At 41.8% G+C, this 27,500-nt stretch overlaps 7 protein-coding genes across 9 annotated transcripts in view; 4 read left to right on the plus strand and 3 right to left on the minus strand.

Annotated features, from left to right (window-relative positions):
* The first annotated feature begins 368 nt into the window (after window positions 1-368).
* On the plus strand, window positions 369-2,092 carry LOC134189368 (protein amnionless-like). Its single transcript, XM_062657605.1, has one exon. The coding sequence runs from the start codon at window positions 404-406 to the stop codon at window positions 1,880-1,882; it is 1,479 nt and encodes a 492-aa protein (XP_062513589.1). The 5' UTR covers window positions 369-403; the 3' UTR covers window positions 1,883-2,092.
* A 559-nt stretch (window positions 2,093-2,651) lies between these two features.
* Window positions 2,652-4,118, minus strand: LOC134189370 (probable endonuclease 4). The gene is made up of 2 exons (XM_062657606.1): window positions 2,936-4,118; window positions 2,652-2,869 (listed from the first exon to the last, which is right to left on the minus strand). Exons 1-2 carry the CDS (start codon window positions 4,081-4,083, stop codon window positions 2,818-2,820), a joined length of 1,200 nt encoding a protein of 399 aa, XP_062513590.1. The 5' UTR covers window positions 4,084-4,118; the 3' UTR covers window positions 2,652-2,817.
* Window positions 4,114-13,024, plus strand: LOC134189367 (arginine--tRNA ligase, cytoplasmic-like). Of its 2 annotated transcripts, XM_062657604.1 has the most exons (14): window positions 4,114-4,187; window positions 4,244-4,384; window positions 4,482-4,664; window positions 4,719-4,811; window positions 9,463-9,704; window positions 10,372-10,492; window positions 10,551-10,680; window positions 11,004-11,108; window positions 11,163-11,341; window positions 11,939-12,048; window positions 12,112-12,217; window positions 12,279-12,392; window positions 12,453-12,511; window positions 12,571-13,024. In XM_062657604.1, the coding sequence occupies exons 1-14, from the start codon at window positions 4,143-4,145 to the stop codon at window positions 12,926-12,928; spliced, it is 1,986 nt and encodes a 661-aa protein (XP_062513588.1). In that variant the 5' UTR covers window positions 4,114-4,142; the 3' UTR covers window positions 12,929-13,024. The 2 variants fall into 2 exon arrangements, with proteins under 2 accessions (XP_062513588.1, XP_062513587.1); XM_062657603.1 differs by having other exon boundaries at window positions 11,004-11,341.
* Window positions 13,025-13,294: 270 nt separating this feature from the next.
* Window positions 13,295-15,749, plus strand: LOC134189376 (uncharacterized). Its single transcript, XM_062657614.1, has one exon. It carries the CDS (start codon window positions 14,088-14,090, stop codon window positions 15,546-15,548), a length of 1,461 nt encoding a protein of 486 aa, XP_062513598.1. The 5' UTR covers window positions 13,295-14,087; the 3' UTR covers window positions 15,549-15,749.
* LOC134189377 (testis-expressed protein 26-like) lies at window positions 15,624-18,012 on the minus strand. Its single transcript, XM_062657615.1, has 7 exons — window positions 17,804-18,012; window positions 17,568-17,718; window positions 17,369-17,513; window positions 17,130-17,306; window positions 16,057-16,148; window positions 15,920-16,001; window positions 15,624-15,860 (listed from the first exon to the last, which is right to left on the minus strand). The coding sequence occupies exons 1-7, from the start codon at window positions 17,863-17,865 to the stop codon at window positions 15,745-15,747; spliced, it is 825 nt and encodes a 274-aa protein (XP_062513599.1). The 5' UTR covers window positions 17,866-18,012; the 3' UTR covers window positions 15,624-15,744.
* Window positions 18,013-18,106: 94 nt separating this feature from the next.
* LOC134189374 (serine/threonine-protein kinase MAK-like) lies at window positions 18,107-25,796 on the plus strand. Of its 2 annotated transcripts, XM_062657612.1 has the most exons (17): window positions 18,107-18,221; window positions 18,307-18,341; window positions 18,405-18,450; window positions 18,764-18,845; window positions 18,917-19,027; window positions 19,126-19,190; window positions 20,381-20,440; window positions 20,501-20,588; window positions 20,671-20,791; window positions 20,966-21,118; window positions 21,201-21,659; window positions 21,734-21,806; window positions 22,742-23,142; window positions 24,019-24,104; window positions 24,172-24,292; window positions 25,102-25,567; window positions 25,656-25,796. In XM_062657612.1, the coding sequence occupies exons 1-16, from the start codon at window positions 18,107-18,109 to the stop codon at window positions 25,561-25,563; spliced, it is 2,478 nt and encodes an 825-aa protein (XP_062513596.1). In that variant the 3' UTR covers window positions 25,564-25,567; window positions 25,656-25,796. The 2 variants fall into 2 exon arrangements, with proteins under 2 accessions (XP_062513596.1, XP_062513595.1); XM_062657611.1 differs by having other exon boundaries at window positions 18,307-18,450.
* The window catches only part of LOC134189375 (PGAP2-interacting protein-like), a 7,867-nt gene continuing 6,119 nt past the window's right edge, over window positions 25,753-27,500 (minus strand). Inside the window, exons 10-14 of the mRNA XM_062657613.1 lie at window positions 26,892-26,948; window positions 26,743-26,830; window positions 26,633-26,694; window positions 26,418-26,570; window positions 25,753-25,889 (exon numbers count right to left, since the gene is read on the minus strand). Of these exons, the coding sequence (XP_062513597.1) occupies window positions 25,805-25,889; window positions 26,418-26,570; window positions 26,633-26,694; window positions 26,743-26,830; window positions 26,892-26,948 (445 nt within the window). The 3' untranslated portion in view covers window positions 25,753-25,804. The remainder of the gene's footprint in view (window positions 25,890-26,417; window positions 26,571-26,632; window positions 26,695-26,742; window positions 26,831-26,891; window positions 26,949-27,500) is intronic.

Raw genomic sequence — 27,500 nt, forward strand, 5'->3', positions numbered from 1 at the left:
AAAAAATATCTTGCTTTTATTGATGTCGCCGGTAATAAACGACAAGCTCCGTGCGTACCGTCCGAGGTCAGGAATGAGCATTTCGAATTTGGTGGAAATCCGATGCGCTGTTGTAGAGAAATTCACGCGCGAGTGAAGGCAAGTGTCAAATGAATAGGGGACCCAATTGGGTTGAACGTCAAAACCATATACCATGTTATCCGTCAAAAGTTACGTCGTTGGTAGAATTTTCAGGCCGCTCTGCCAAACGGTCTTGCCGTTTTATGTTGACAGACAGACGGAGGGCTGGTGTACACCAAACGACGACATGCCCAGTTTATCTCGTGACGTCACGAGACGTGGCCTCCTTAACATCACGCGGTGTAGCCTCGTTTTCGTGCCGTACGGTGTGTTTACCTTAACGATGTCTAAAGCAGTGTTTCGTTGTCTTCTCTACTTCGCACTCTTCCAGTCTCTCCTCGCCGACACAAAACGCTGGACGGCCAACACAAACTGGCACAACAAGAACAACTGGGATCGAAGCGACCTGCCGTGCAGCGCCGACCACGTCCTTTTCCAGGAGCTCGACTCGACAAGCTATTCCATCTTCGTCGCCAGCGACGTCGTCGTGAACGAAATCGTTTTTCCACTCGACGGCAGCCTCATACTCGACAGTGGCATATCCATCACGTTCAGCAACGACAGCGAGTGTGATGATGGCGGGTCGAGAGCAGGAGGCGATATCGAGTTTATTGGCGGTCAACGGAAGAACTGGTACGACGTTAGACAGTGGGAAACGGTTGATAAATTGAGTAGCCACGAGTTGGACGTCGATTTGCCTTTGAATCGTATTCCTTGCGAGCACGACGACGTCATCTTTCCGGACCGGTCCTCGTTCAGCGTGTCTATCGATCGCAAAGTGGTGGTGAAGAGCATGCAATATCAAGGGGATGCGTTGTCCAACGATGGGCTACAGGAGTTGTTGCTGAATGTGGAAGGCAAGCGTCAATTTCAGTTAATCCATAAAGGAGATCAGGAAACGTCTCTGAGCATTAGTGGGTTAACATGCTCGGATAGCGCGGGTTGTCCTTGCGGCAATAGCATGGACGACGCGAACTTCATCCAGGAGGGGTGTCGCACTTATGTTCATGATACTTGTACCAGTAGAGGTGACCTTGATTGCGAGAATCCAATCACTCCGGCAGGTGCGTGCTGTCCAGTGTGCGGGTCTAACGTGGAAGTGACTATTTCAAGAGAGAATCAGGCGAATTTTAACTACGAGGCGTTCAAGCAGGCCATCTATGGCATCCTTCAAGGCAACACCAGCGGTGCCGGTATCGTTCGCGTTCCGCCTTCAGAGCAAGATGGCGGCGCACTGATTTACTCCATCTTTTTTCTGACCGGCGGAGACACGGAGAAAGCCCGTGCACTAAGCCGTGCTCTTGTAAATCTCTTTACTATTTCGGGCGTCGAAGGAATCGTATTGCCGGAGATTGCTGTGAAGAGTAGAATCGAAATTGTTGAAGTCTCCCCAACTGTAGTTGTGGAAGGACAAACGTCGCCAGGCGATGACGACAACACGAAGATTTACATCGGTATTGGGGCTGCCGGAGGCGTCGTACTCATTCTTGCTGTCGTCATTGTCGTTCTAGTCGTACAGAGACGACAAAGCAAGAAGCAGGGGTTGAGCCATAGTCAAGGCTTTGGCACGTCGAGTCTGCCAGGAGACAAATTGGGTGTCGTTTCGTTCTCGAATGTTTCAGAAAACGCTACCGCTACCCTGGAAGGCTTCGACAACCCGATGTATGACGAAAGAATCAAATCGAACCCCGTCTATGACACTGCCCACGAGGGAACGACGGTTGTCAATCCTGTCTACATGGACGAAGATGCTGATGATTGAGTAGGTTGACGAAAACGAGCGCGTTGCTAGCACTGCTATATTTGTCTTGCGTAGCATCAGATTGTGATGCAGTCGATGTAGTAAGCATGTAGCCTACCTACGGATGTAGACAATTTCAATTTCTAAACGCTTCAACTCTAGCTCTTGTCTAGACAGAATTATCAGCATGCACGGACAGGCTTGTGATCCGGTCTAGTCGTGGAAACAGCATTTCTGGACTTGAACTTTCCGTCTTGTGTCTCACGCTTTCCTGACACTATACAGGTAGTAGTGTACGCACACCTACCAAACATTTCACGTGGATTCTTGGACATGAAGCTGATCGAGACGGGTGTCACGTACAGACAAAGATGGCAGTTAGGTATACTGTACATTACAGTTTCGGTTTTGTCTCCCATTGGTGAGTAGATAGACGGCTCATTGAATAGTGTGAGATACCCCGTATATCATAGAGAGAGAGAGACCGTTGAAGGTTGAACTGTAGCTAATGAGTAGTTCATTGTCACTCGATTTAGGTGTCTGCCCGGAATCCTGCAGGTCTATCATACAACGGACAAACAACACTCTGAATTAAATATCTATTGTAAATAAATAAATTAGCTACACTACAGTATATACAATAGACAACAGTGATGAGATGGAATTTGTATACAAAATCACTTGATCATATGTAGTGGTCAAGATCTGCCAATTCATATGAGATAGGAGGCAAACTGTAGCTACTAATTTGCCGCAAGACAATTTCTAAAATGAGTAGGGTTCTGAACTACCATGTGAAATTGTATTTATTAACCAAACCAAACAGCCAACTACACAACCACGGTAACGAATAAAAGGCTGCTCTGTTTGTCGTTTACCATACATGCTCTTGCATGCGTGACAAACATGCAGAAGGATAGTAATAGATATCAAAATCAAGACCGTTACTTCTAGCATTAGAACTCTGCCAAACCTCTTAACTTCACAATCTCAGTAGCATCATCAACACTAAATCAATAAAATAAAGTCACGTGATATGTGCACATCAAATATCAAGCACGTCAAATATCTTACTTTCCTGGTGTTTCCAGGATCATTGGTATTCCTCTCAACCGAGGATCATTCATCACATACTTGAACGCCTGCAGACCGATCTTTCCTTTACCAATGTTCTCATGTCTATCCAAGTGACAGCCAACATCACCAACCGAGTCATTAAGATGAATAGCCTTTAGAAACTCCAAACCGATCGTTTCATCAAACTCTGACATCATCCTTTCATATCCCTCTTTCGTACGAAGATCGTTGCCGGCAGCAAATGCATGGCAGGTATCCAAACAGACGCCGACTCGACTCTTATCATCAACCATATTAATGATATCTCGTAGCTCCTCAAACTTCCCACCAACAGTTGATCCCTGGCAGCACATATTCTCAATCACTGCCGTCACACCTTCGGTTTCAGCGTGTGCGAGATTGATGCCAGTAGCGATGCGTTTCACTGACTCTTCAACTGAAATTTTTCCACAAGTAGAGCCAGGATGGAAATTGTACAAGCAAATACCAAGTCTCTGGCAGCGACTCATCTCATCAATTAGAGAGTCTCTACTCTTTGCTAGCGTTTCTTCATCTGGTGAGCCAAGATTCAACAGGTATGATCCATGAGGAAGAATACTGTCTGAACTAAATCCTTGCTTTTCGCACGCAGTCCGGAAAGCCTCGACTGTTTCCTCACTAAGAGGTTTTTTCTTCCATTGACGCTGCGAACAAAGAAACAGGGCAAAACAATTTGCTCCAATCGAGACGGCATTGAAAACAGCATTTTCTAGTCCGCCGGCTATCGACACATGAGCACCCACATACAGCGGCTTCGTCCCTGCCTTTGTCTCTGCCTTCATTGGCACAGATTTCACATCGACTTGCACTTCTGGTTCTGTTTTCATGACATCATCCGTGTTCATACCACGTGATGACCCAAACTTGGAATTTGATTGGTTAGATTTTTCCGCTCTGACGTCATCATCTTTACTGACGTCATGATCCTCCTGAATGGACTTGCTAGTTGTCCTTGCCTTTTTCCTTTCCGGACGAGATTTATTCGCAGGTCTCTTCCTTTTCTTCCCTTTTGTTTCGTCAATATTTTCTTTCTTCGTTATACTGCTGCAAACAAAAGCATCATCGTGCACAGTCGTTAGTTTAGCTGACCGCAGCCTCCTTTGCATCTGTATACCTACAGACCTACTTTGTTGCCTAGACTGCGCATGCCCGCGTCTGCTAACACATGGCCAGCGATATTCGTCCGTTCATCGAACGAGCCGAGCAAGCAGTCGGTTGATTTTATAACAGATGAAAGGCACACGATGATGTCTTAATATTTTATAGGAAAAGCTCGTTCAGCAACTTCGCTCTCAAATCGCTGCTCTCGAACAAGCCGCTCAGTCGCGCTCTTCCGGAGACGACGAGTTAATCCGTTTAGAATCAGACAACAACAAGCTAAAATATCAGCGTTTGCACTTGAAACGGGTGAGATCGAGGAAACAGGAAGTGTGCACGAGCGTGGGCGTGGCCACATGTATGTGTATTGTGTATACCGGAAGTTAACATTGGATGTCGTTTTTAGAGTATTGCCGAAGAAGAAGCTAAACTTGTACCAAGGATGCCTTCTGTGGTTGGTCGTGTGTCTGCTGTGTGTGCTCAAGCCATTCGAGCAGCTTTCCCTACCCTGGCAAAGCCTCCAGTTATAGTCCTGCCAGCTAAGAAGGGTGCTGACTACCAATGCAACAGTGCAATGAGCATAGCTCAAGTAGAGCATTTGCATTGTTTCGTTGTTGGGTGTCTGATTGATTATTGGTTGTAGACGTTGAAGGCGATGCAAGGGAAGAGTGTCCCACCGAGAGAAATAGCCGCTAGTATATTGAAACATATGCCTGCTGATGAAGTTGTCGAGAAGGTGAGATCTCGTTAACATGTAGGGTTGAATTAATTAATATTAATATCTCTTGTTAGTCATGAATTTCTGTATCACAGTATGTGCTCAATAGAGTCTAAGACGGTGGGCTGAGCACTTGAAATTAAATGTTAAAATTAATTGTTGTATCAGCTTCGTGCCAAGCCCTGTTTGGAATAGTGAAGTTGTTCAGATTACTAGAATGCCAAAACGAGTAGCCTTGGAGGTCCAGACCCTGCCTCGGACACCCAGACCTATAGAGCATTTTGTATTAGCAGGGGTGGCTAACTGGCACTATGGTGTCTCCTGGGATGGATTTGGGCGAAGCAAAGCTTTGGCACTAAAGGTGCCCGCTCACGAATTCACGAGCACGTGCAGACACACCCACACAAACGAGAAATCATATTTATCCACACATTTGCCATTTACCAGTTTGAGATAGCTTGCTGTCGAACAACAAAGCGATTTATCGATCATTTCCTTGTTGCACGTACGTGACCCGAAAATGGGTCTGGACCTTCGAGGCCAGTAGCTATCATGCACTATAGATGCATGATCTGCATTGTTGGCGGCATCCGGCACTTCTACTTGGCTAGTTTGACGCTCCGAGTTTCGGAGGCCATCACGATAGTGCACGATGATGCTCTTGTTTCCACCCATTTCCGGGTCACGTGCACCAAGAAAACGATTGCTAAAGTGCTTTGTCGTTCAACAGCAAGCTATTTCAAGATGGTAAATGGTAAATGTGTGGATAAAGAACCTAACACACTTGTCGTTAGCTTTCTCAAAATGTCAAGTACGAGGAGCGAAACTGCCATGGCGGACAACAATGTTATTTGCATTTCTGTATGTCGTAGAACGTGGTGCATCCTAAGATGTTTGCTTGCTCTGCTTCGTTAGGACACAACTTGAAATCGTAGCACGTTTTCAAGTTTTGTGTGGGTGCATCTGCATGTGCTTGGTGAATCGTGGGTGAATCGTGAGCGGTCATCTTTAAGGCTTGAAGTCGCTCAAGCAGATTATGACGTCACGACTGTGAGTGAACACAAGACATCATGATTAAAATGTACCATGATGATACATGAGTATGTATGTATGTATGTATGTACAGACTTGGACAAAATTATAGGGACACCTGGCATTTTTGTGTCTAGTCTAACTTTGGCACTGAATTTTTCTTTACCAAAACCAAATGTTTTTTGAATTTCTTTTTTCATGGATTGCGCCATTGTTAGTATGTAAGATAGCTTGTGTTCAAGACTGCAGCTGTACTTACTACCTACTGCGCATCTAGTTTGCTTTGAAGAAGGAAGACGGCCATTCCTACTTTTCTTGTCTTGGTACACATTCATCTCTCTTGGATGCTCATTCTTGGCATACAATCTAAGAATGCTCTGTAGTAGAGAGTGAAAGCAATTTTGTGGGTCCTCTTATCAACGTTATGAAAAAAGGCGAATCATCTGTTTTTGCGCATTGATTTTGTGCATGTCATCACAATTTGAATTGTTTTGCCAGTTTATTCAATAAACAAACTTCAATGTATTCAAAAATCATGCGACACTAATTTATTACAAAAACATCCTGCTAGACAAAAACTAAAAAAGTTATAGCAACAAAAGAACATTGACATGCCACTTCCGGTCCACGTTTTACGTAGCAAAATCTCAAACTGCTACCGCCAAAATGTCAGCTGCCCTTGAGCCCGCCAAACTTAGGCGATAAGTTAGCCTGAACATTCAGCTGCACGCAGTTGCAGAGTCTTGTTTCGTGCGATATTTCACGAGTTGCAGCGATGCCTTGAGTCAAACAGTTGAGTCCAAAAATGCGAGGGAAAATTGAAGTCCTTCACTCAGTTGGCCATTCTGTGCGTCAGATCGCAGCTTTTGTCCGCCACTCCAGGAATTCGGTTCATCAGTGCCTGCAACGGCTTTCCCATGGCAGCAGCGATTATGAAAAACGATCTGGACGTGGGAAGGCAACGACAATCCGGGAAGATCATCGACTGAAGAGAATGGCACTGCAGAACCGCAGAGCACCATCACGACTGCTCTCGTATCAGCTGGCTGATGAAACCGGCAAGCAGGTGTCAAGTAGAACAGTCTGTCGTCGTCTCAGTGAGACAGGAGTGAACGCTCGAAGGCCTAGAAAAAACCACTGCTAAAAGAAAACCATCGGCGTTTGCGACTGGGATGGGCAACCACTCACACACAATGGACTTTGGATGACTGGAAATCTGTTCTTTTTACAGATGAGTCAAAAGTCAGCATAGGAAATGATGGTGCTCTTTACGTTTGGCGTCGCAAAGGTGAGGAATTTCTCCCTGAATGTTGTGACCGTACGGTCCAGCACGCGGCTAGTGTGATGGTGTGGGGATCGATGTGTTGACATGGTGTGGGGTCTCTGGTGAAACTGGAAGGTCGTTTGGACAGCACGGCGTACCGACAGGTTCTGGAGGAGCACATGCTTACAGACGCAGCGGCACTGATAGGAGACGACTTTGTCTTCCAGCAGGACAATGCACCAATCCACACGTCTCGGTCAACAAGACAATGGCTACACCAGCATGACGTCACATTGTTGGACAGGCCGCCAAACTCGCCTGATGCGAATCCAATTGAGAACTTGTGGCATGAACTCAAAACTGCTGCCAACTGTCACGAACCGAGAACTGCAGCTGAGCTCTGGAATGCTCTACAAGAGGCATGGCAGCAGATTCCAGCCGTGCGTGTCCGGAACTTGGCAGAAAGTGTTCCGCGACGTTTGGACGCAAACAGGAGGGCGAGAGGCGGGAACACTTGGTACTGAGGAACTGGTGAAGGGCTTCAATTTCCTTCGCGTTAGTAAAATCGGCTTTTTTTAAAAGCCACTAAACAAAATCAGAGAGAGTCTAACTTACGACGCTTACGCAGTCATGACGTCATACACTTTTAGGTCTCGTTTTCCGTAATGCGAAACGTAAAGAAAACAATTTAGGTCTACAGTATTCTCAAGAAACCTAACAATCAACGCGGTAACTATTTAAGTTCTTAACAATATTGATAGTTGGTAAATTGTGATCTAATTATTTTGTTACTACATACCCACAGCGGGGTGTCCCTATAATTTTGTCCAAGTCTGTATGTACGTGTGTATGTATGTACTATGTAAGTAGGTAGGTAGCCTCAAACCAGTCTCGTGCAGGTGTGTCTGTATGGGCATGTCATTTTCCACGATCACTCTCTGCCAACGTACACTAGAACGCACATGCATTGGTTGCTTTCTTGTCCACCTAAACAGAACAGAGTGATTCTATACTGACAGCATAGCTCAACTGGTCACGTCGAGGGATAGAGGCGGTAACCATTTTACAGCTAAAGTTGTCACAAGTAAAGAATCTTCTGTTATCCAACATGCACGAATCGGGCAGGTTATTAGGCCAGGCAAACTTGATATACAGTTTATCGTCACCACCCCATCACATTCTGGGAAAATGAACTAAGTTTCGTTATTCATTATTACATGGTCTATGGATCGGATGGACCTATCTGTATTTACTGTGAGAGCTTAACTGAACTGACGCTGCCCAAGAAGTCTGAAAAATTTTATCCTCAAATATAATAAAACGGTTTTATCAATATTAGTAATTGAAGCTGTGTTTACACCGTCACTTCTACAGCTATGAGCCTTCGAAGTCCTGAACACCACGTACACTAGGAGGAGTAATTGCCGCAAAGAATTACAAATATACGCGCTATTTTCTTTCTAGATGTGCTACTTGTAAAATGTATAAAAGAATCCTACACAGCGACTGTCGTTTCGCGTAACCGCAAAAGATCGTAAAGTCTGTAGTCGTAAGTAGAGTCATCATATATGGGACATAGAATCTCTCATGGTTACGTATGTTAGATTCCCGTATAAATATCGTAAAACAAAGAAAGCGATCGATTTCGGGTCAGCAGTTGTAGACAAGTGAGTCTGTTGTTTATTTCCGACAGATCCTAGCAATCGCAAACATGAATTACACTGTTCTGGTAATAAAACTCTCTCATGAAAGTTTTGCGTCTAAGGTTGGCTGTTCATTCATTGTCTTTGGTTGCCACGTACGACATAAAGGAATTAATGCTTCGTGATTAGGCCACACAAAGGAGGCGTGGCACATTCCTGCAGCGTGACAGACATAGCCAGCCAGCCAGCCACATAGTCCCCAGACCAGAAGTCGGTTCAGCCCTATACGTTTGGAGTACGCTACTCGCCAAGTCTCGTGACTTTTACTAAGTCTCTTTTCTTATAGCTTATAGCTGAACTAGTAAGAGCCAAACTTGATAACGAACTTTCAGAGCTTTAGTGCCAGTCGATGCTAATATGTTTAGATAGTTTGCTGTAACTACAAACATATTAATATTAAATAATGAATAATGACTGTCCGCCTGCATGTCCTTATGGAAACAAGAATTTCTTGACTTGTGTACAAAAATGCTCAGCCAGAGTGACTGCCGCTTTATTTTTAATGATATGCGCTAGAGTGCATGTACTGTAGTATTGAAGTCACACGACTGCTGTCAAACATATAATACACGATTTCTTGGTTTATCAGTCTTACGAAACGACTAACATTAAAAGCATACAGAATTTGCTGGAATTGACACAACAGTGGTGAATTATTCTTGTTGAATAGGCTGAAATTGCCGGGCCCGGTTTTATCAACTTGTATCTTCGACCTTCGTTTGTGTCGGATCTATTGAAGGATGTTCTTCTGAGCGGCGTTAAGCCACCTGCTGTAGACCGAAGAAAGCGAGTCATTGTTGATATGTCTTCACCAAACATTGCCAAAGAGATGCATGTTGGACATCTCAGATCGACGATCATTGGCGACTGCATTGCCAGAATGTTGGAATTTGTTCAACATGATGTTCTTCGGTAAGACGCACAATCTAGTGTGTGTGTGTGTGTGTGTGTGTGTGTGTGTGTGTGTGTGTGTGTGTGTGTGTGTGTGTGTGTGCGTGCGTGTGTGCGTGTGTGCGTGCGTGCATGTGTGCGTGCATGTGTGTGTGTGTGTGTGTGTGTGTGTGTATGATGAAATTGGTGGGAGTTTATATTGGCAGATTTTATTTTGGCGGTTGGACATCGTTGTTTGTTTGATAACTGATATATGTCTTACCATAAGTGGTCATGGAGGAGTTTGTGATTGACAGCTGTTGTCGTTGCTCACATTTTCCTAACTCACTGGTCTCCAACTGCGTATAGTGATGAAGAACTGCTGTGTCAGTGCAAAGAACGTGACCCGCATGAACGTGACAGTTCAGCTTCATCGTAGCCTCACGGCCTCATTCATAGGCACGACAGACAGCAAGCAGGGATTACCAACCATCTTTTGGCCGCATCCAAGTGACGTACCACCACATGTACCACCACATGTACCACCACACGTACCACCACATCGCCGTATAATGCCCGATGACGTCAACATATCCCAGTGGCCAAATTAATGGCAGATTTTATATTAGTGGTTGCTCAAAAATTTGCCAATCCGCCAAAATACATTCCCACCAATAGTTCATCTTATATGATATTGTTGTTGTGTTAGACTGAATCATGTGGGTGATTGGGGAACACAGTTTGGAATGTTGATCGCTCACTTAAAGGACAGATTTCCGAATTACTTGACTGTGTCACCTCCTATAGGAGATCTACAGAAGTTCTACAAGGTTTTTTTAAAAACATTGGATATGTTAAGTCTAGAGTGATGGCTTGTGTAATTGGCAGGAATCAAAGAAACGATTCGATGAAGACCAAGAGTTTAAGAAACGAGCGTACAACGACGTTGTTTTGCTTCAGGGAGGAGATCCGGATGTGAGGAAAGCTTGGAATATGATCTGCGACGAGTCTCGAAAAGGTAGTTGTCAACTACCTCTCTCTTTGTCTATCCGTCTGTCTCTTGCTTCATTGGGTTACAGTAGTGTGTGCCAGTCACGTGACATATGACTCACGTGACCAAATAAATGTCCCATATGTTTAATATGGTGGAGGTGAGGCTTGCACTGTAGTGCTTCAACGGCTTTCATTGTTACATATCTGTATGTTAGTTATACATGTTTGTATTTTATCTGTCTGCGGATGTCGTTTTCTCACGAATGTATGGACTTCTGTTGACCGTCAAATTTATTTTTATTTATGCAATGATGTCTATCTACTTGACTTTCGTTTGTTCATATTTAGAGTTTGATAAGATCTACGATAGGTTGGACATCAAGATAGTTGAACGCGGAGAGTCTTTCTATCAACCTCTGATGCCAGGAGTAGTAAAGGATTTGGAAGAGAAAGGTGCATATATCGTGTCAACGAACTATTTTGTACTCATTGTATACGTTTCTATAGGCTTGATAACTATGGATGAGGGCAGGAAAGTTGTGTTTGTGCCAGAAGATAAAGTTCCACTGACTGTTGAGAAGAGTGATGGAGGATACACATACGATACATCGGACATGACAGCTCTTCGACATCGTGTGTTTGATGAGCGTGGAGATTGGGTCATATACGTTGTTGACTCGGGCCAGGTGCATACAGCATTCTCGCATTATGTTGCAGGTTGTTGTATTGGTAGTTGGTTTGCATAGAAATCTGGATACATATATAGACGTAGTGTGTGTGTGTGTGTGTGTGTGTGTGTGTGTGTGTGTGTGTGTGTGTGTGTGTGTGTGTGTGCACGTGCGTGTGTGTGTGTGTGTGTGTGTGTGTGTGTGTGTGTGTGTGTGTGTGTCTTCGTTGTTTGGGTTGGGCAGAAATGGTTTTCTCGCTTCATGGTAGTGTCCAGTCAATGACTTGGCATTTGCAAGCTAAGAAATCAGAGACATTCATAATCAGTGTTTGAAAAAGTGGCCGTCAAGTTGTCATTTGATGACTGAGTTCACGTGGCGACCAATTATACCAGCGAGGTTTTGCCATCCTGACGACTGAAGTCACACACACACACACACACACACACACACACACACACACACACACACACACACACACACACACTCACACACCTCTATATAGCTAATTGGCTGTGGCACACTTTGTGCTTGTTAATTTACTAAATTGGGTTTGAATTATGGTGTATTTGTTATTGTTGTGTAGTGAGATATTCGTTGTCAATGAAATATGTTTAGGGTCAACATTTTAGTTTGGTGTTTTCTGCTGCTCGTCAAGCTGGATATTACAATCCTGAGCATGTTCAAGTCAACCACGTGGGCTTCGGTGTTGTTCTTGGGGAAGACAAGTAGCGATTGTGATGTCGTGCATTGGTCGCAGTAGCACGAGTTTGTGTTGTGCGTTTTTGTAGGAAAAAGTTCAAAACACGAACTGGAGATACGGTCCGCTTGATCGATCTACTGAATGAAGGACTGAGTCGCTCACTGGAAAAATTGAAAGAGAAAGGTCGCGACAAGGTTGGTTACTGTGATTGCATTAGAGCAAAGAAACGTTCGTGACATCACAATTGTTGAGTAGGAGCTGACTGCTGAAGAACTAAAGGCTGCGCAGGAGGCTGTTGCATATGGTTGTATAAAGTATGCAGACTTGTCGAAATGTCGTGTTAACGATTACGTCTTCTCGTTTGACAAAGTTTGTGTGTCGATTAGGTAAATGCGTTTGTGTCGTTGTGTGAGTGTCTTGTGTTTGTAGATGTTGGAAGATCGAGGAAATACTGCTGTGTATCTTTTGTATGCATACACCAGGACTAAGTATTTTGGCTAGTACTGGTTTAGTTAGTAATATATTACGGTGTGTTTGGTCTGGTTAGTGCCATCTATCGATTGGGTGGTATCGATCGAGAGAGTCTGAGGAAAGAAGCTGTTTGTATTCCTATCAGCTTAGAGCATCCCAAGGAGCTGAAACTGGGAAAGTGTATTGTCCAATTTGCAGAAGTCGTGTCCCGGTCGATCTCTGAGTTGTATCCGCACTATCTGTGTGATTACATGTACGAGTTGGCAACGGCATTCACCGAGTTCTACGATGTCTGCTATTGCATTCAAAAGGATCGAATGACTGGGGAGATTGTGAAGGTTGATACGAGCAGGTTGCTGTTGTGTGAGGCCACGGCAATGGTGATGGCAAAGGGTTTTGATCTACTCGGAATTCGATGTGTCGAGAAAATGTGACGCTGTTGTGTGACAAGAATAGAACAGTGATTGGCGATGTGGTGTGTTGTGCATAAAGTGTGAGATTTGACTTAAATGAAAAATATGGAAAATTTGTTCTGATTTTATGGATGTTGCTTTGCGGTTTGTATGAGGGCCCTTTCTAGGTCTGCTGGCAGTTACCAATTTTTTGTGTGATTTCAGTGACATATTTTGATAAGAAAGTTTTTAGATCTAAGATGTAGCCTAATCAACTTCAATAATGAAATAGCGAATTGTCACACTTACCTGTCTGTTTTTTTGGAAGGTTTTTGGTTTGCCCAATCAGCATGCTTAACGGTCACGTGACATATTCTAAACAATAGTTAGAATACCTTGGAAAGAAACCTGAAAGACGCGGAGACTGCAGTTTCGTTTGTGGCGAGGCTCTAGAATTTCATGTGATGATGCTAATAAGTAAGGAAGTTGGGAGTTGGATACGTACAGAGAGGATGTCAAGGTGAGTTCCTGGTGGCATGAGGCCGCTAGTGACCACATAAGTGTTGAAATTCGTCAGAAACACGTTGATAAGCAGATAGGCGATTTATTCGAATTCGTAGAATCAAAGATTGCTTTGTACACTGTAAAGCGACGTGTTTACATAATAGCCATTACAGCCGACGCCCACTAGAAACCTCTAACCGGATTCCAGTCATTTTATTATATGGATACGGAATTTCTATGGTAAGTGATGCATGTGTACAGAGGATTCATTGTCAATGTGGCATGCGGCCGGTGGTGACCACGTCCAGAAATTCGTCAGAAGTACGTTGATAGGCAGATTGGCGATTCGTAGAAAGTAGAGATTTTGTACATACGCGAAACCATGCGTCTAGGCACTACCCTACAACCTCTGAACAGGTTCCGGTCATTTACATCTAAACATTTGCACTGTACTAAAATTATTAGGCAGTCTTCTAATAGATAGATACGAAATTCATATGGTAAACGTGCAGTTAGGTGCTAAACAGTGCATTCACACACACTCACACACACTGGGTGACTCTTGTATTGCAGCATCCAATCAGAGCCCTCGCAATTCCGTCACTGGCTGCGACGAAACCACGAACTTCTTTGTATTCGTACTTTGTAGGCGTACAGCATCTAGTGACCCTACGATTGGCATCGATCATTGTGTCTGATGTGGTTTGCCACCGGTTTGTGCCTCTTTGTCCTTCTCTCTTTCTCCAACGGCGACATCCCAATCGGCGGTTGCTCTGGAACCGAATACGGTTGCTGTCCCGATGGCGTAACAAGCGCCAGCGGTGTGTCGTTCAGCGGTTGTCGTCAGCGTCACGTCGCGCCATCGCAAGAGTGTCAAAACTTCCTATCGCAGCTACACCCGGCGAAATGCGCGACGAGAACGAGCTGCCAGGACCTCGAGTGCAACTACACAATCGAAGGCATTCGAACTGAGATAGAATTCGACGTGCACAAGTGCAGAGAGCCTCAACCGTCCGTCAACATGACATTAAAGTTGCCGTCTCTAGACTACAAATGGAGTCACGACTTCTCTGGCAACGTGTCCATGATTATTCCTGATCTGCAGCTGAACCTTGATTTGCTGCACAACTGGCCGTTTTATGTGCTTATTGATGTGAGTGTGTATAGAAGCAATAGAGATATACACATGAGTGCTGCAATTGCGCCGGTACTAGTAAGTGTTGGGTTGCCGCCTGGAGATGGTTTCAGACTATTCAGGATTATCTTGCTGGAAGACAGTAAACTGCCTATAAACACGAGCGATTGTTATGGCCCACCGACGTGTTCGAAAAGTTGCTCTGACTGTTTGAATGGTGACGATGGTTGGGTATGTTATAAGTGCCCTGTGAGTTGTTCCTCTGGGGTGTCTCACGGGGTGTGTGGTAGTGACATGATGTCGTATAGCAGTGAATGTGTTATGAGGGAGAAGGCTTGTGAGATGAAGACTGCACTCAGAGTTCTATATGTGGGACAGTGTAGCTCTAATCCTCCCACACGATTGACATTGGTCACTGCATGGCCGCCGTCTCTCGACAATATTTCATCAAACACGGAGGAATTTGTTCGCGATGCAGTTGTCTTTCTTGTTGTTTCCGTCAAAGAAGGCTCGGTGTCCATCTACACAGCAGGATATTTCGGTAGCAAGCTTAGTGTATTGCTTGGATACCAAGTGGTTGTACCAAGAATTAGCAAGATAACTCGTAGCAGGCGACTTGCTGATGACATGATTATCTTGAACGTGACCATGTATGCTCATTATCACTCAAGTGGCAGTGCCAATGAGGTTATTGTACCAAATGCTGAACTTGTCAACGCTTTGAAGCAAAACAGAGACAAACTAGAGAAGACGGTGAACGTTCAGGTTGTTAGCATCGATCGTTCCTATGAATTACAATTAAACAACTCAAGCGGTACTGGAAGTGGAAGCTCATCTAAAACAACAATCATTGTTGTTGTCACCATTCTAGTTGGCATTCTAATCGCAGTTGCTATAGTGTTTGTTGTGATGTACTCGAGAAGGAAATCGAGAGCATGTGATATCAATGAGTCAAACGAAGATGTCATCAACCTTCCAGGTAAGGACCAGCTAGCACTTGAATTTAGCACAGACGATGGATGACCTTAATACTTCTAATGGTATCCAGTAGAATCAGCAAACAAATTTTGATAATTATGGACTCTTGACGTAACACACAAAGTATTGCTTCAGTGTTACACTATCTACTTGATGATCGAATATGCTTATGATGTTCTCATATCTTGATGTTGCTCTTATAAGAAATTACAATTTGTACACGTTATCAACAAACAAACAGTCAATGACAAAAATTTTGGTGCCGTGAGGCAGTCATTGCCGATCCATTGTATTTATGTGGTGCTCGTCGGTAACTTTCCTTTGCTCTTTGAAGTGCTCGCTCTGTATAAACCTTGTCTGTAAGAGACAATGATGTAGCCTCATTTGTCTAGTAGTGTGGGATTGAGTTTGGGTACCTTTCGAGTTGCACATTTTCATCAGACTGAGTACGGTGTTGTCGGATGCAGCGTGTATGGTTTGATTCATCCGCTTCTTGCTCTAGGATCAGTTAAGGTAAAATCTTTTATTAAATAAGAGAGGCCATATTGTTAACCTGGTGTTTGAATGAGTTGCTGTTGAAGTCTTGGGAGTAGGTAGTTAGAGTCCAAAATGGTTTTCTGTTGGCACATGACGATAGGGTAGGAACTAAGTAGACAAGACATATTTGGTGGTTAACTGATGGTGTGTGTGTGTGTGTGTGTGTGTGTGTGTGTGTGTGTGTGTGTGTGTGTGTGTGTGTGTGTGTGTGTGTGTGTGTGTGTGTGTGTGTGTGTGTGTGTGTGTGTGTGTGTGTGTGTGTGTGTGTGTGTGTGTGTGTGTGTGTGTGTGTGTGTGTGTGTGTGTGTGTGTGTGTGTGTGTGTGTGTGTGTGTGTGTGTGTGTGTGTGTGTGTGTGTGTGTGTGTGTGTGTGTGTGTGTGTGTGTGTGTGTGTGTGTGTGTGTGTGTATGTGTATGTGGTGTGTGTGTGTGTGTGTGTGTGTGTGTGTGTGTGTGTGTGTGTGTGGTGTGTGTGTGTGTGTGTGTGTGTGTGTGTGTGTGGTGTGTGTGTGGTGTGTGTGTGGTGTGTGTGTGGTGTGTGTGGTGTGTGTGTGTGTGTGTGTGTGTGTGTGTGTGTGTGTGTGTGTGTGTGTGTGTGTGTGTGGTGTGTGTGTGTGGTGTGTGTGTGTGTGTGTGTGTGTGTGGTGTGTGTGTGTGTGTGTGTGTGTGTGTGTGTGTGTGTGTGTGTGTGTGTGTGTGTGTGGTGTGTGTGTGTGTGTGTGTGTGTGTGTGTGTGTGTGTGTGTGTGTGTGTGTGTGTGTGTGTGTGTGTGTGTGTGTGTGTGGTCATTATTTTACTGGTGGGATTGGTCTTGCTTTATGTCTGTTTTTGTCTTTCATTTCTTGGTTTGTCTTTTTGCCTGTGTTGCTTACTTGCCTATGTCTTACCCGCCCGTCCGTCAGTCCGTCCGTCCGTCCGTTGGTCCGTCAGTCCGTCCGTTGGTTCGTCCGTCCGTCAGGTTCATCCGTTCGTCAATTGGTCCGTCCGTCTTTCAGTCCGTCCGTCGTTCGGTCGGTCGTTCGTTCGGTCGGTCGGTCGTTCGGTCGGTCCGTCTGCCTGTCATGCGAACCAATGAACCCATTTAATTACCTATTCCTGTCGCTGCAAGACTCTTGTCGACATTACATCCATATCTTGTCGTGTTCTCCTTGAGAGCAGGTCTCACATTCGGCCAATTGTACGTGCTCCTCATGAGCGTATCCAAATTATACCTCGGAACCCTAACAGACTCCAGTAGATACCCAGGAATATCGGGTGGGCAATCACCTAACCCCAAACATCTCTACGTATTCACTCACGAGCACACAACGACGTCAGTAGAGTCTCACCTTGTTGAACACCTTTGTATTCAGTCTGGTAGGTAGATTTGCACTTGTCTGCACATACCCTTTTGATCAAGCGCCTCGGCACGTTCACCTCGACTGTGTCACACAGACGCGGTAGATTCGATGGAAAACGCCAAACCGTAAACGGCTAGGAAACGACAACTTGTATCAACAAGCTTTAGAGTAATAACTCTGCCATTACTTTCTGTGGATGTGGGTTGTTTCTTCTGTTTCCCGACGACGTTCCCGATCGAACTGGTAGGCTTCGCGTTATTGACTTAGACGTGTAGTCTGCATTATAACTCGTCGGTCCGAGGCGATGGCTGCTGTTGAAGAGTTGCGTCGACGGCGGCCTGAAAGTCAAACGGGAAGTGTACAGGTTCCGGGTTAGACCACGCCTACTCGAGTGGATTTCGGCGTAATTTGAGCCGTACAGACCTGATGGGACCGGGAGCGTTGATGTATTTTCGCGGAAAATCTCGCTGGTGTGTTGTTTCCATCGATCGCTACTAGCTGGTATGTGTAATCACAATCCTGGTCTAGCGTTGCCATGTCGATGAGTGTCACGTGAACTCCTCCTAGTGGGCGTGTCCATTCCTAAACGCTCTGACTCCACACAATCCTAATCATCGGGCAAACATATCTATCGCAAAATCGATTTATATATCGTAGTGGAGACGTTTTAAAAAGTATACTAACGCCTAGAATGTGCATCGTATATTCAGTCATTCAACCGTTGCTATGACGCAAGTCCCTCCTTATGGGCGTGCGCAAAGACCCCGGGTTACTCTGGTCTGTTTACTGCACGAGCAGGCCGGAATGAATAAATATGTCGTCAAGCAGGTTATCGGAGAGGGTAAGTCGAGTGGAATAGAACACGACTCTGCACTCTAGACCGATCCGTCGAGGGAGAACGAATTTTTTGTGTGCGTTTTCTGCAGGAGCGTACGGCGTCGTGATGAAATGTCGACATAAAGTGAGTTGCAGACGTCGCCAGCTTGCCGCTCAGACGTCGCATTTTATTATCTCTTTGGTTCAGTTGAACAATGAGTGGGTTGCAATAAAAAAATTCAAGGACGCTGAAGGTAAATGCTTGTTATCTAATATTGTGTGTGTGCGTGCGTGCGTGTGTGTACCTGCGTGCGTGCGTGTGTGTGTGTGTGTGTGTGTGTGTGTGCGTGCGTGCGCGTGCGTGCGTGTGTGTACCTGCGTGCGTGTGTGTGTGTGTGTGTGTGTGTGTGTGTGTGTGTGTGTGTGTGTGTGTGTGTGTGTGTGTGTGTGTGTGTGTTTGTGCGTGTGTGTGTGTGTGTGTGTGTGTGTGTGTGTGTGCGTGCGTCTGTGCGTGCGTAAAATTTATTAAAGTGACTGCGGAATGATAATTTGTTGTCATTCAAACAGATGATAGTGAGGCAAGACGTGCAATAACACGAGAGCTGTCCATGTTGCAGAAAATCAAGCACAAGAACATCGTCAGTCTAAGGTTGTTAGGCTTGTCATCGACGTTCCTGCCATTGCTCAATTATCAAGCTTGTGATATTGCCATTCTCACAGGGAAACATTTCGTCGAAAAGGCAAGCTCTACATGGTCTTTGACTTTGTTGAGAAGAATTTCTTACAACTTTTGGAAGAGCATCCGAATGGCATAGAAATTAGCCTCGTCAGGTACGTAGAAAGTTGAAATAGAAATATTGACATTACATCTGCCGTGTTAGATATTTTGATTTGTCTACATTTGCCAGTTGTTCTAATGTGTTTATTAGATCATACACGTATCAACTGATAGCAGCTATTCACTGGTGCCATAAGAACGATGTCATTCACAGAGGTATTGGACAGCATTTTGAATGTTTTCAAATATTTGTACTCTTGTATTGTAGTAAGCAGACTAACAGGTTTGTTTGGTTTTGTGGTCATGATCAGCTTTTTAAGGTGTGCTGTCTGTCTCTTTCTATCTCAATAAAATATGTCTGTCTGTCTGTCTATCTGTCTGTCTATCTGTCTACTTGTCTGTCTGTCTGTCAAATTTTCATATATTTTTATACATCAAAGCTAATCTGTCTGTCTGTCTACTTGTCTGTCTGTTTGTCTGTCTGTCTCTCTGTCTGTCTATCTGTCTGTCTGTCTCTCTGTCTGTCTGTCAGTCTGTTTGTCTGTCTGTCTATCTGTTTGTCAATACATATATTTTCAAGCATTGAACTATTATACACCATCTAAGCACTAAATACTACCCAAGCCATTTTTCTGCCTGTCTGTCTGTCTGTCTGTCTGTCTGTCTGCCTGTCTATCTGTCTTTTATGTATTTTCCAACATCAAACTATCATCCATCGCTGCTAATTATGAAATTTACGAGTAAACAACTAATAAGTAATCTAAAAACAATATGATCTAAAGCTAAGATAAACTGTCTGTCTGTTTGTCTGCCTGTCTGCATGTCTATCTGCTTGTCTGTCTGTCTATCTGTCTGTCCATATATTCTTATCAATCCAAACTATTACAGGGTAAATACTAATACGGGAAACGATAAGTTGTACTGTCTGTCTGTCTGTCTGTTTGTTTCAGAGCGTATTGTGAGTTGTGATTTGATGTAATTTTAGTACGTTTTTATTGGAGTCGTACAGACTCTTATAAATACACGAAGTGTATATGTATGTATGCATGTACTGTATGTCTATTGATATATCTCTGTGTTGGTTGGTCTGTCTACTGTACCTGTTGGTTGGTCACACTATACATGTTCTTTAATTAGTTTGTTTTGTTTTGCATTATTTAATTGCATTGCTCAAATTTGTTAATTTCAATACAACCAATCATGCAATAGCTTTTCTACCAAGTATGGATGTAATTTGAGTTACAAAAAGATTGAAATAGTTTTTAGTATCACAGTAGTGGTTTGTATGTCAATAAATCTTAGAATCCAAACAATTAAATTTGTACAACGAGGCTAATGCCTTTCAATCTAATGAGCAGACATTGCAGATGTCATTGTGAATTCACATAATCTTGTGCTTTACTTAGACGTCAAACCAGAGAATCTGCTTATTAGCTCTGATAATGTAGTGAAGCTCTGCGACTTCGGTATGCATCTGAGCGATATTGCAAGTCATCTGTGTTGACGTTATGTGTGGGGTGTGGTAGGATTTGCTCGAAGCATAATGAGTAGCAGCGCTCCCTATACTGACTATGTGGCCACTCGCTGGTACAGAGCTCCAGAACTTCTTCTTGGGTAAACGATTCATTCTCACAGTGAATTTCATGTTGAATTCAATGTGTGTAGACTGGTAGTCTGACAGATTTTGATTGTATAGAGGCTCATACGGTCCAGCTATTGACATTTGGTCAATTGGTTGTATTATGGGTGAGTTGACTGATGGTAAACCAGTCTTTCCAGGAGAGAGTGAAATCGATCAGTTATATGTCATTCAGAAGGTGATTTAGTGTGCCGTCTGATCATGATACACATACAGGTCTTCGACCCCTCACTTGTATGTCAACTAACTGTCTGTTTGTCCATCTTATTCTGTCTGTTTGAGCTCGTACTCAGACTACCACTGGTGTTCATGTGTTTATCTGTCATGCACATTTGTTACTATCCATTTGAAGGTGTTGGGTCCATTACCCGATGATCTAATGAATCTATTCTCAACGAGCCCTCGCTTCTCAGGGCTCAAGTTTCCGCCCGTACAGCAACCATCCAAATCTCTCGATGATCGTTATTCAAGCAGACTAGATACAGAAATGCTGGACATTTTGAAAGTAATTCTATTCATACTCAAAGCGTTTTCTCTGATTGATTTCAGTGAAAGGGCTGGGTTAGTATTTTTATTTTTTTTCTTAGAGTGTGTTGACCATGAGTGCTAGCCAGAGACCAACGGCTAGTGATTGTCAAGAGCATGCAGCTTTTACAAACGTTTGTTCAGTGGAGAAGCGCGAAACTGAACCAGTGGAGAGATTAGATGAGAAAGCTCAATCAGTTGTGGATACTAGAGGGCAGCAAGACTTGAGCACAACTGCAGAGAACTCGGAGCTATTGAGACGACTTTCTGATAGCAAAAATGGAAGTAAAAAACCTGTAGGAATAATCGAGTCTGTAGCTAATTCCATCACTAATGCTAACGAGGAACACACCAGTGAGCACATTTGTCGATCCGGCCAGAGTCAAGAGCCTACAGAGCAAGGCAGAGGTACAGAAGTCAGTAATCCGGGCGAAGACGTACATCCTGATGTTAAAGCAATGAGATCTCGCTGGGCAACTGCAGATGCAGACAGAGTGATGGATGAAACAACAGGTAGCAGGGTGAGTCAAATGTCACATGACATCATATAATTACTGATGGGTCAGACAATGGCAACTATGATCTTGTTGCACAGGCACCAGCAGCAGCACCGTTGAAGAAACTGAAGGGAAAAAAGTCTGCTCAGTCAACTGACATGATGTGTCCAGGTACGTACATCAGTAACTTGCTGATCGTAAATGTTTACAGCTGCTCTATTTCTAAATGTACGTATAATACCAAACATGTTTGAAAACGCAGAGAGACAAAGCAGTTGCGATTAGTAGGGAATGGACAAGGTCATTTTACGATATATTTGGTAGGGAAACGTGGAGTGTTTGCTTGACATCTTGCAAGCCAAACAACCAAAGCATGTAGTGTAAAGACTACGTTTTAGTAGCACATACCATAAACAAATCAACAAGATTTCAATAACTGGGATCCAGAATTCTGCAGTTTTGGTTACCCAGTGTATAAAACATGGCATGCACCCAGCACAGTTTTTCAGACCGACCCTACATTTTTTCAGACCAACCCTACATTTTTTGTCTGTCTGTCTTTCTGTCAGTTTGTCTGTCTGTTTGTCTGTCTTTTTGTCTACCAGTTTGTCTGTCTTTGTGTCCGTCAGTTTGTCTGTCTGTTTGTTTGTCAGTTTGTCTGTCTGTCTGTATGTTAGTTTGTCTGTCTCTCTGTCTGTCAGTTTGTTTGTCTTTCTGTCTGTTTTTTGTCTGTTTGTTTGTCTGTCTTTCTGTCTGTCAGTTTGTCTGTTAGTTAGTGTGTCATCTGTATGTTAGTTTGTCTGTCTGTCTGTTTTTGTGTCTGTCAGTTTGTCTGCTAGTTAGTCTGTCTTTCTGTATGTCAGTTTGTCTGTCTGTTTGTCTGTCTTTCTTACTGTCAGTTTGTCTGTTTTTCTGTTTGTCAGTTTGTCTGCCAGTTTGTCTGTCTTTGTCTGTCAGTTTGTTTGTCAGTTTGTCTGTCAGTTTGTCTGTCTGTTTGTCTGTCTTTCTGGCTGTCTGTTTAAGTATGAAAAATTTGTTCTAAAACATTTATGATCAGCCACAGTAGAATTTCACCACTTTGATATATCATCGATTGTGCAATGCAGTTATGGACTTCAACCAGTCGATACCAGACAGTTTGTCTGCAAGGAGTGATAGACGAGTGTTGGACCACGATAATGGAACTACAATGTCATCTCTTCTGGCGCAGCCAAGAAAGGGAACAACCCACTTAACCTCACTACATGATGGGACAGAAGAGCCTGGTGCTACTACAGTGGTTGCTGGTAGAGAGGCAGAGACAGTGCAGTGTCTACTTCCGATGCCTCGTGGGAAGTACGGCCAAGCAAAGTCACCGTCTTTGGCACTGCGAGGCGGTCACAACCTGCTGATGAAGAATCAATCAGCAAGCCTACTGACAACCGAACTGGGTCCGAACAGAACTGCAACTCATGCAATCTCATCGCTCATACAAACAAGAGGAAGCGACTCGATTTTCCAAAACAATGTAAATGCTAATCTATCTATCCATAACAACAATAAAAATAAATAAAAATAAATAAAAATAGATAAATAAAAATAAAAATAAATAAAAATAAATGAAAATAAATAAATAAAAATAAAAATAAATAAAAATAAATGAAAATAAATAAATAAAAATAAAAATAAAAATAAATAAATAAAAATAAATAAATAAAAATAAAAATAAATAAAAATAAATAAAAAATAAATGAAAATAAATAAATAAAAATAAATATAAATAAAATAAATGAAAATAAATAAAAATAAAAGTAAATAAATAAATAAATAAAAATAAATAAGAAATGAAAATAAATAAAACAAGTAAAAAATAAAATAAAATAAATAAATAAAAATAGAAATAAATAAGAAATAAAAATAAATAAAAATAAAAATAAATAAGAACTGAAAATAAATAAAAACAATAAAAATAGATAAAAATAGAAATAAATAAAAATAAATGAATAAAAAATAAATAAAAAATAAAAATGAATAAATAAAAATCAATAACAACAATATATTAGAAGACTCACTCTACAGTACATGTATATGCAACATACGTGATGCAATTGCAACATAATAATAAATAAAAATAAATAATAAAAATAAATAAATAAAAATACTAAATAAATAAATAATAAAAAATAAATATATAAAAATACTAAATAAATAAATAATAAAAAATAAATATATAAAAATACTAAATAAATAAATAATAAAAAATAAATATATAAGAATACTAAATAAATAAATAATAAAAAATAAATATATAAAAATACTAAATAAATAAATAATAAAAAATAAATATATAAAAATACTAAATAAATAAATAATAAAATTTCTAAACAAATTCTTCTCTCTTTAGCCATTGCCAGTTGTCATTACCGAGTCAGAGTCAGCGATTAGAGACCCAGTAAGACAGCGTATGTCAATGGGTCACTCATATTCACGGTACCGTCAAATCAACACAATCAATACTGGCTGAAATATTAATAATTTAATTATTTGAATTTTACAGAGCACCAGTCACGTCGACTTCGGGACTGCTCAGAGATTATAAAACAGCCGGTATCAACCTCAATCAAAGCTACCCACCACCACAGTTAAATCACGAAAGAAGACGAAGACACAGAGTGAAGGTCAGGACCCTGACAATCATCATAATATATTTTATGTTTTAATATATTTTATTATTTTATATTATAATATAGTATAAATGTTTTAATATATTTATTATTTTATATTATAATATAGTATAAATGTTTTAATATATTTATTATTTTATATTATAATATAGTGTATATGTTTTAATATATTTATTATTTTATATTATAATATAGTGTATATGTTTTAATATATTTATTATTTTATGTTTTAATATATTTTATTATTTTATATTATAATATAGTGTAAATGTTTTAATATATTTATTATTTTATATTATAATATAGTGTATGTGTTTTAATATATTTATTATTTTATATTATGATATAGTGTATATGTTTTAATATATTTATTATTTTATATTATGATATAGTGTATATGTTTTAATATATTTATTATTTTATATTATAATATAGTGTATATGTTTTAATATATTTATTATTTTAAGTTTTAATATATTTTATTATATGTAAAATATAAAAAATTGTTATTTTTATGTTTTAATATTTTATATGTTTGAATAATATATTTTATTATTTTTATATTATAGTATATTTTATGTTTTTAATAATATTTTATGTTTTAATATATTTTAATATATTTTATTATATTATATATTTTAATATATTTTAATATATTTTATTATATTATATATTTTAACATATTTTAATATATTAATATATTTTAATATATTTTAATATATTTTATTATATTATATATTTTAATGTATTTTATTATATTTTATATTCTAATACCAAATATCACATACTGATCAATCACACAGGCCCACAGTGCCAGAAAGGCAGAAGAACCTTCACTGGGAACAAAGACTTCAATGACAAGACGTCCCAGTGATCTCCAACACCCGTCTCTCCTACCGTCAAATCCATGCGACAACAAACTCCTCAACACCCAAGATCTCATGTCAGTCACAGTGTGTCGCATACCGCCATTACTAGCAGCCGCAAATGGTCACTCCCCTGTCTTACCATGCCGTCCAATCCTCAAACACATTGACTCAAAACATCAAGACAACGAACAGAGACAAGAGTTTGTCCTACCGGAAACGGTATTCGACAACCCGGGAGAGAAAATCCGACTAAAGCCATTGAAATTGCCTTCGTCGGCCAACACGGGTAAGACACGTCGGATGCCGTTGGAGCAGATACATTGTCGAGCACCGGCGAAATCAAGAGATGACGGAGGTTTACCTCCAAACGTGTCTGGACAGCCTGATGACAGCTAATAAGGTATGATGTCATAGACACGTGACATGTTGTAATATGCTGTTTCTCATCGGGTAATCTATTTACATTGTATTTGTATTCGGTATTTCAGATTGGGCCGTTCATGGTTGCCCTGCAACTATCGCACATCCTATGGGCATTGTGCCCTGTCTGTATAGCTTAGGTCTATATAGCTTAGAGGTATCGCAGTTGATCACAGTTTACGATTGCTGTTTACGTAGTAAAGAGAATTGAAGTCTATTAGGGAAGAAAGTATTTGGGCGTTCTGTCTTGGTAGTGATGCTTGTCCCACCGTTTGTATGATTGTTCGTAATAGGAACCGAACCTATAATGGAAACAATAACTGATAGTGCTCGTCTGTTTGTCTGTCTGTCTGTCTGTCCATCAGTCAATCTGTCTGTTTGTCTGTCTGTCCATCAGTCAATCATGAATCTGTCTGTTTGTCTGTCCGTCCATCAGTCCATCACTTTGCGATTGTTACATTTACAGTTTGGGAGAGAATAAAACAATCTGTCTGTCTGTCTGTCTGTCCATCCATCAGTCGATCTGTCTGTCTGTCTCTGTCCATCCATCAGACCATCTGTCTGTCTCTGTCCATCCATCAGACCATCTGTCTGTCTGCCTGTCTGTCTATCTGTCCATCCATCAGTCCATCTGAACGTCTGTCCTTCCTTCAGTCCACCTGTCTGTCTGTCTGTCCGCCCATCAGTCCATCAGTCAATATGTCTCTCTGTCTGGCAGTCCATCTCCCTGTCTGTCTGTCTATCTGTCCATCCATCAGTCCATCTGTCTGTCCATCCATCCATCCATCCATCTGTCTGTCTGTCCTAAACTAATAATATGTCTTCCTTACTTGGATGGGAAGTGTAGATGTTCAGGGACGTCTTCCGGATAAACTGTAATTCTACCATGGTCAGCATCATCCGGCGATTTAGTAAATCTGAACTTGGCTAACTGAGCTTCAGTATCACTTAACCCACTATGAGAAATCCGAGCATAACCCAATCTACAATAACAAAGTCAATTATTAAAATCAGAATTTGAGCATATCTCAGTATGCTGTGATACCTAATGAGGTTCTTATAGAAAATATATTGACACCAACGATCCATGTCCGTCTCATCAATGTCCTACGAATCAAACGTTATACAAGACAACCAGAGTTCCGACTCTCCTACCTTAACGCCGCCATCAGAGATAAGTTTCTTGTAGTCGCGGCTGCCGGGCGCCGATGTCACATACCCCAAGAACACGGCAGGATTTTGACTAGAACGAAAACCTCCTAACGAAAAGTTACGTGGAAATATGCCAGTAAGTATATCCTCACAAGTCTCTTAGTATGTTGGCCAACTCTTGAGCCTGTAGCCGCCGATCCAGATCATCCCTGATAGAGAATCATATTGAGACTCATGTGGCCACATGAACGTGTTGCATGACATTTACATTTCTTAAACACTGACGATTTATGGTAACGTATTTCTTTGATTAAACGCCACAGCGTTTATTTTTAGTTAACATCCCAACTGCGGCGTTTAAACGAGGATGGCGTTTATTTTTTAGCTAGCACCCCAACTGGGGCATTTAATTAAACACGGGCGTTTATTTTTTAGCTAATGGCACAACTGAGGCATTTAATTAAACAGGGGGGTTTATTTTTAGATAATGCCCCAACTACGGCGTTTAATTAAACGGGAGCGTTTATTTTAGCTAACACCCCAACTGCGGCTTTTATTTGTTAACCGCTCTCTTTCCGTGCTTTATGGGAGTGTCACGCTGTAGGTTTGACATCTCTTCAAGAGAACAACACCTACTTTTACTGTACTGTACAGTATTCAAGTAGTCTAGCAAAATGATTGCCTCATGTATGCTTCCATAGGATTTTCCTTCTGAAATGCAGCGTTTATTCGAGGGCGGCGTTTGTATTTTATCTGTACTC

This window comes from Corticium candelabrum, chromosome 14 (genome assembly GCF_963422355.1).
Source record: "Corticium candelabrum chromosome 14, ooCorCand1.1, whole genome shotgun sequence".
In the NCBI taxonomy this organism is placed as follows: domain Eukaryota; kingdom Metazoa; phylum Porifera; class Homoscleromorpha; order Homosclerophorida; family Plakinidae; genus Corticium; species Corticium candelabrum.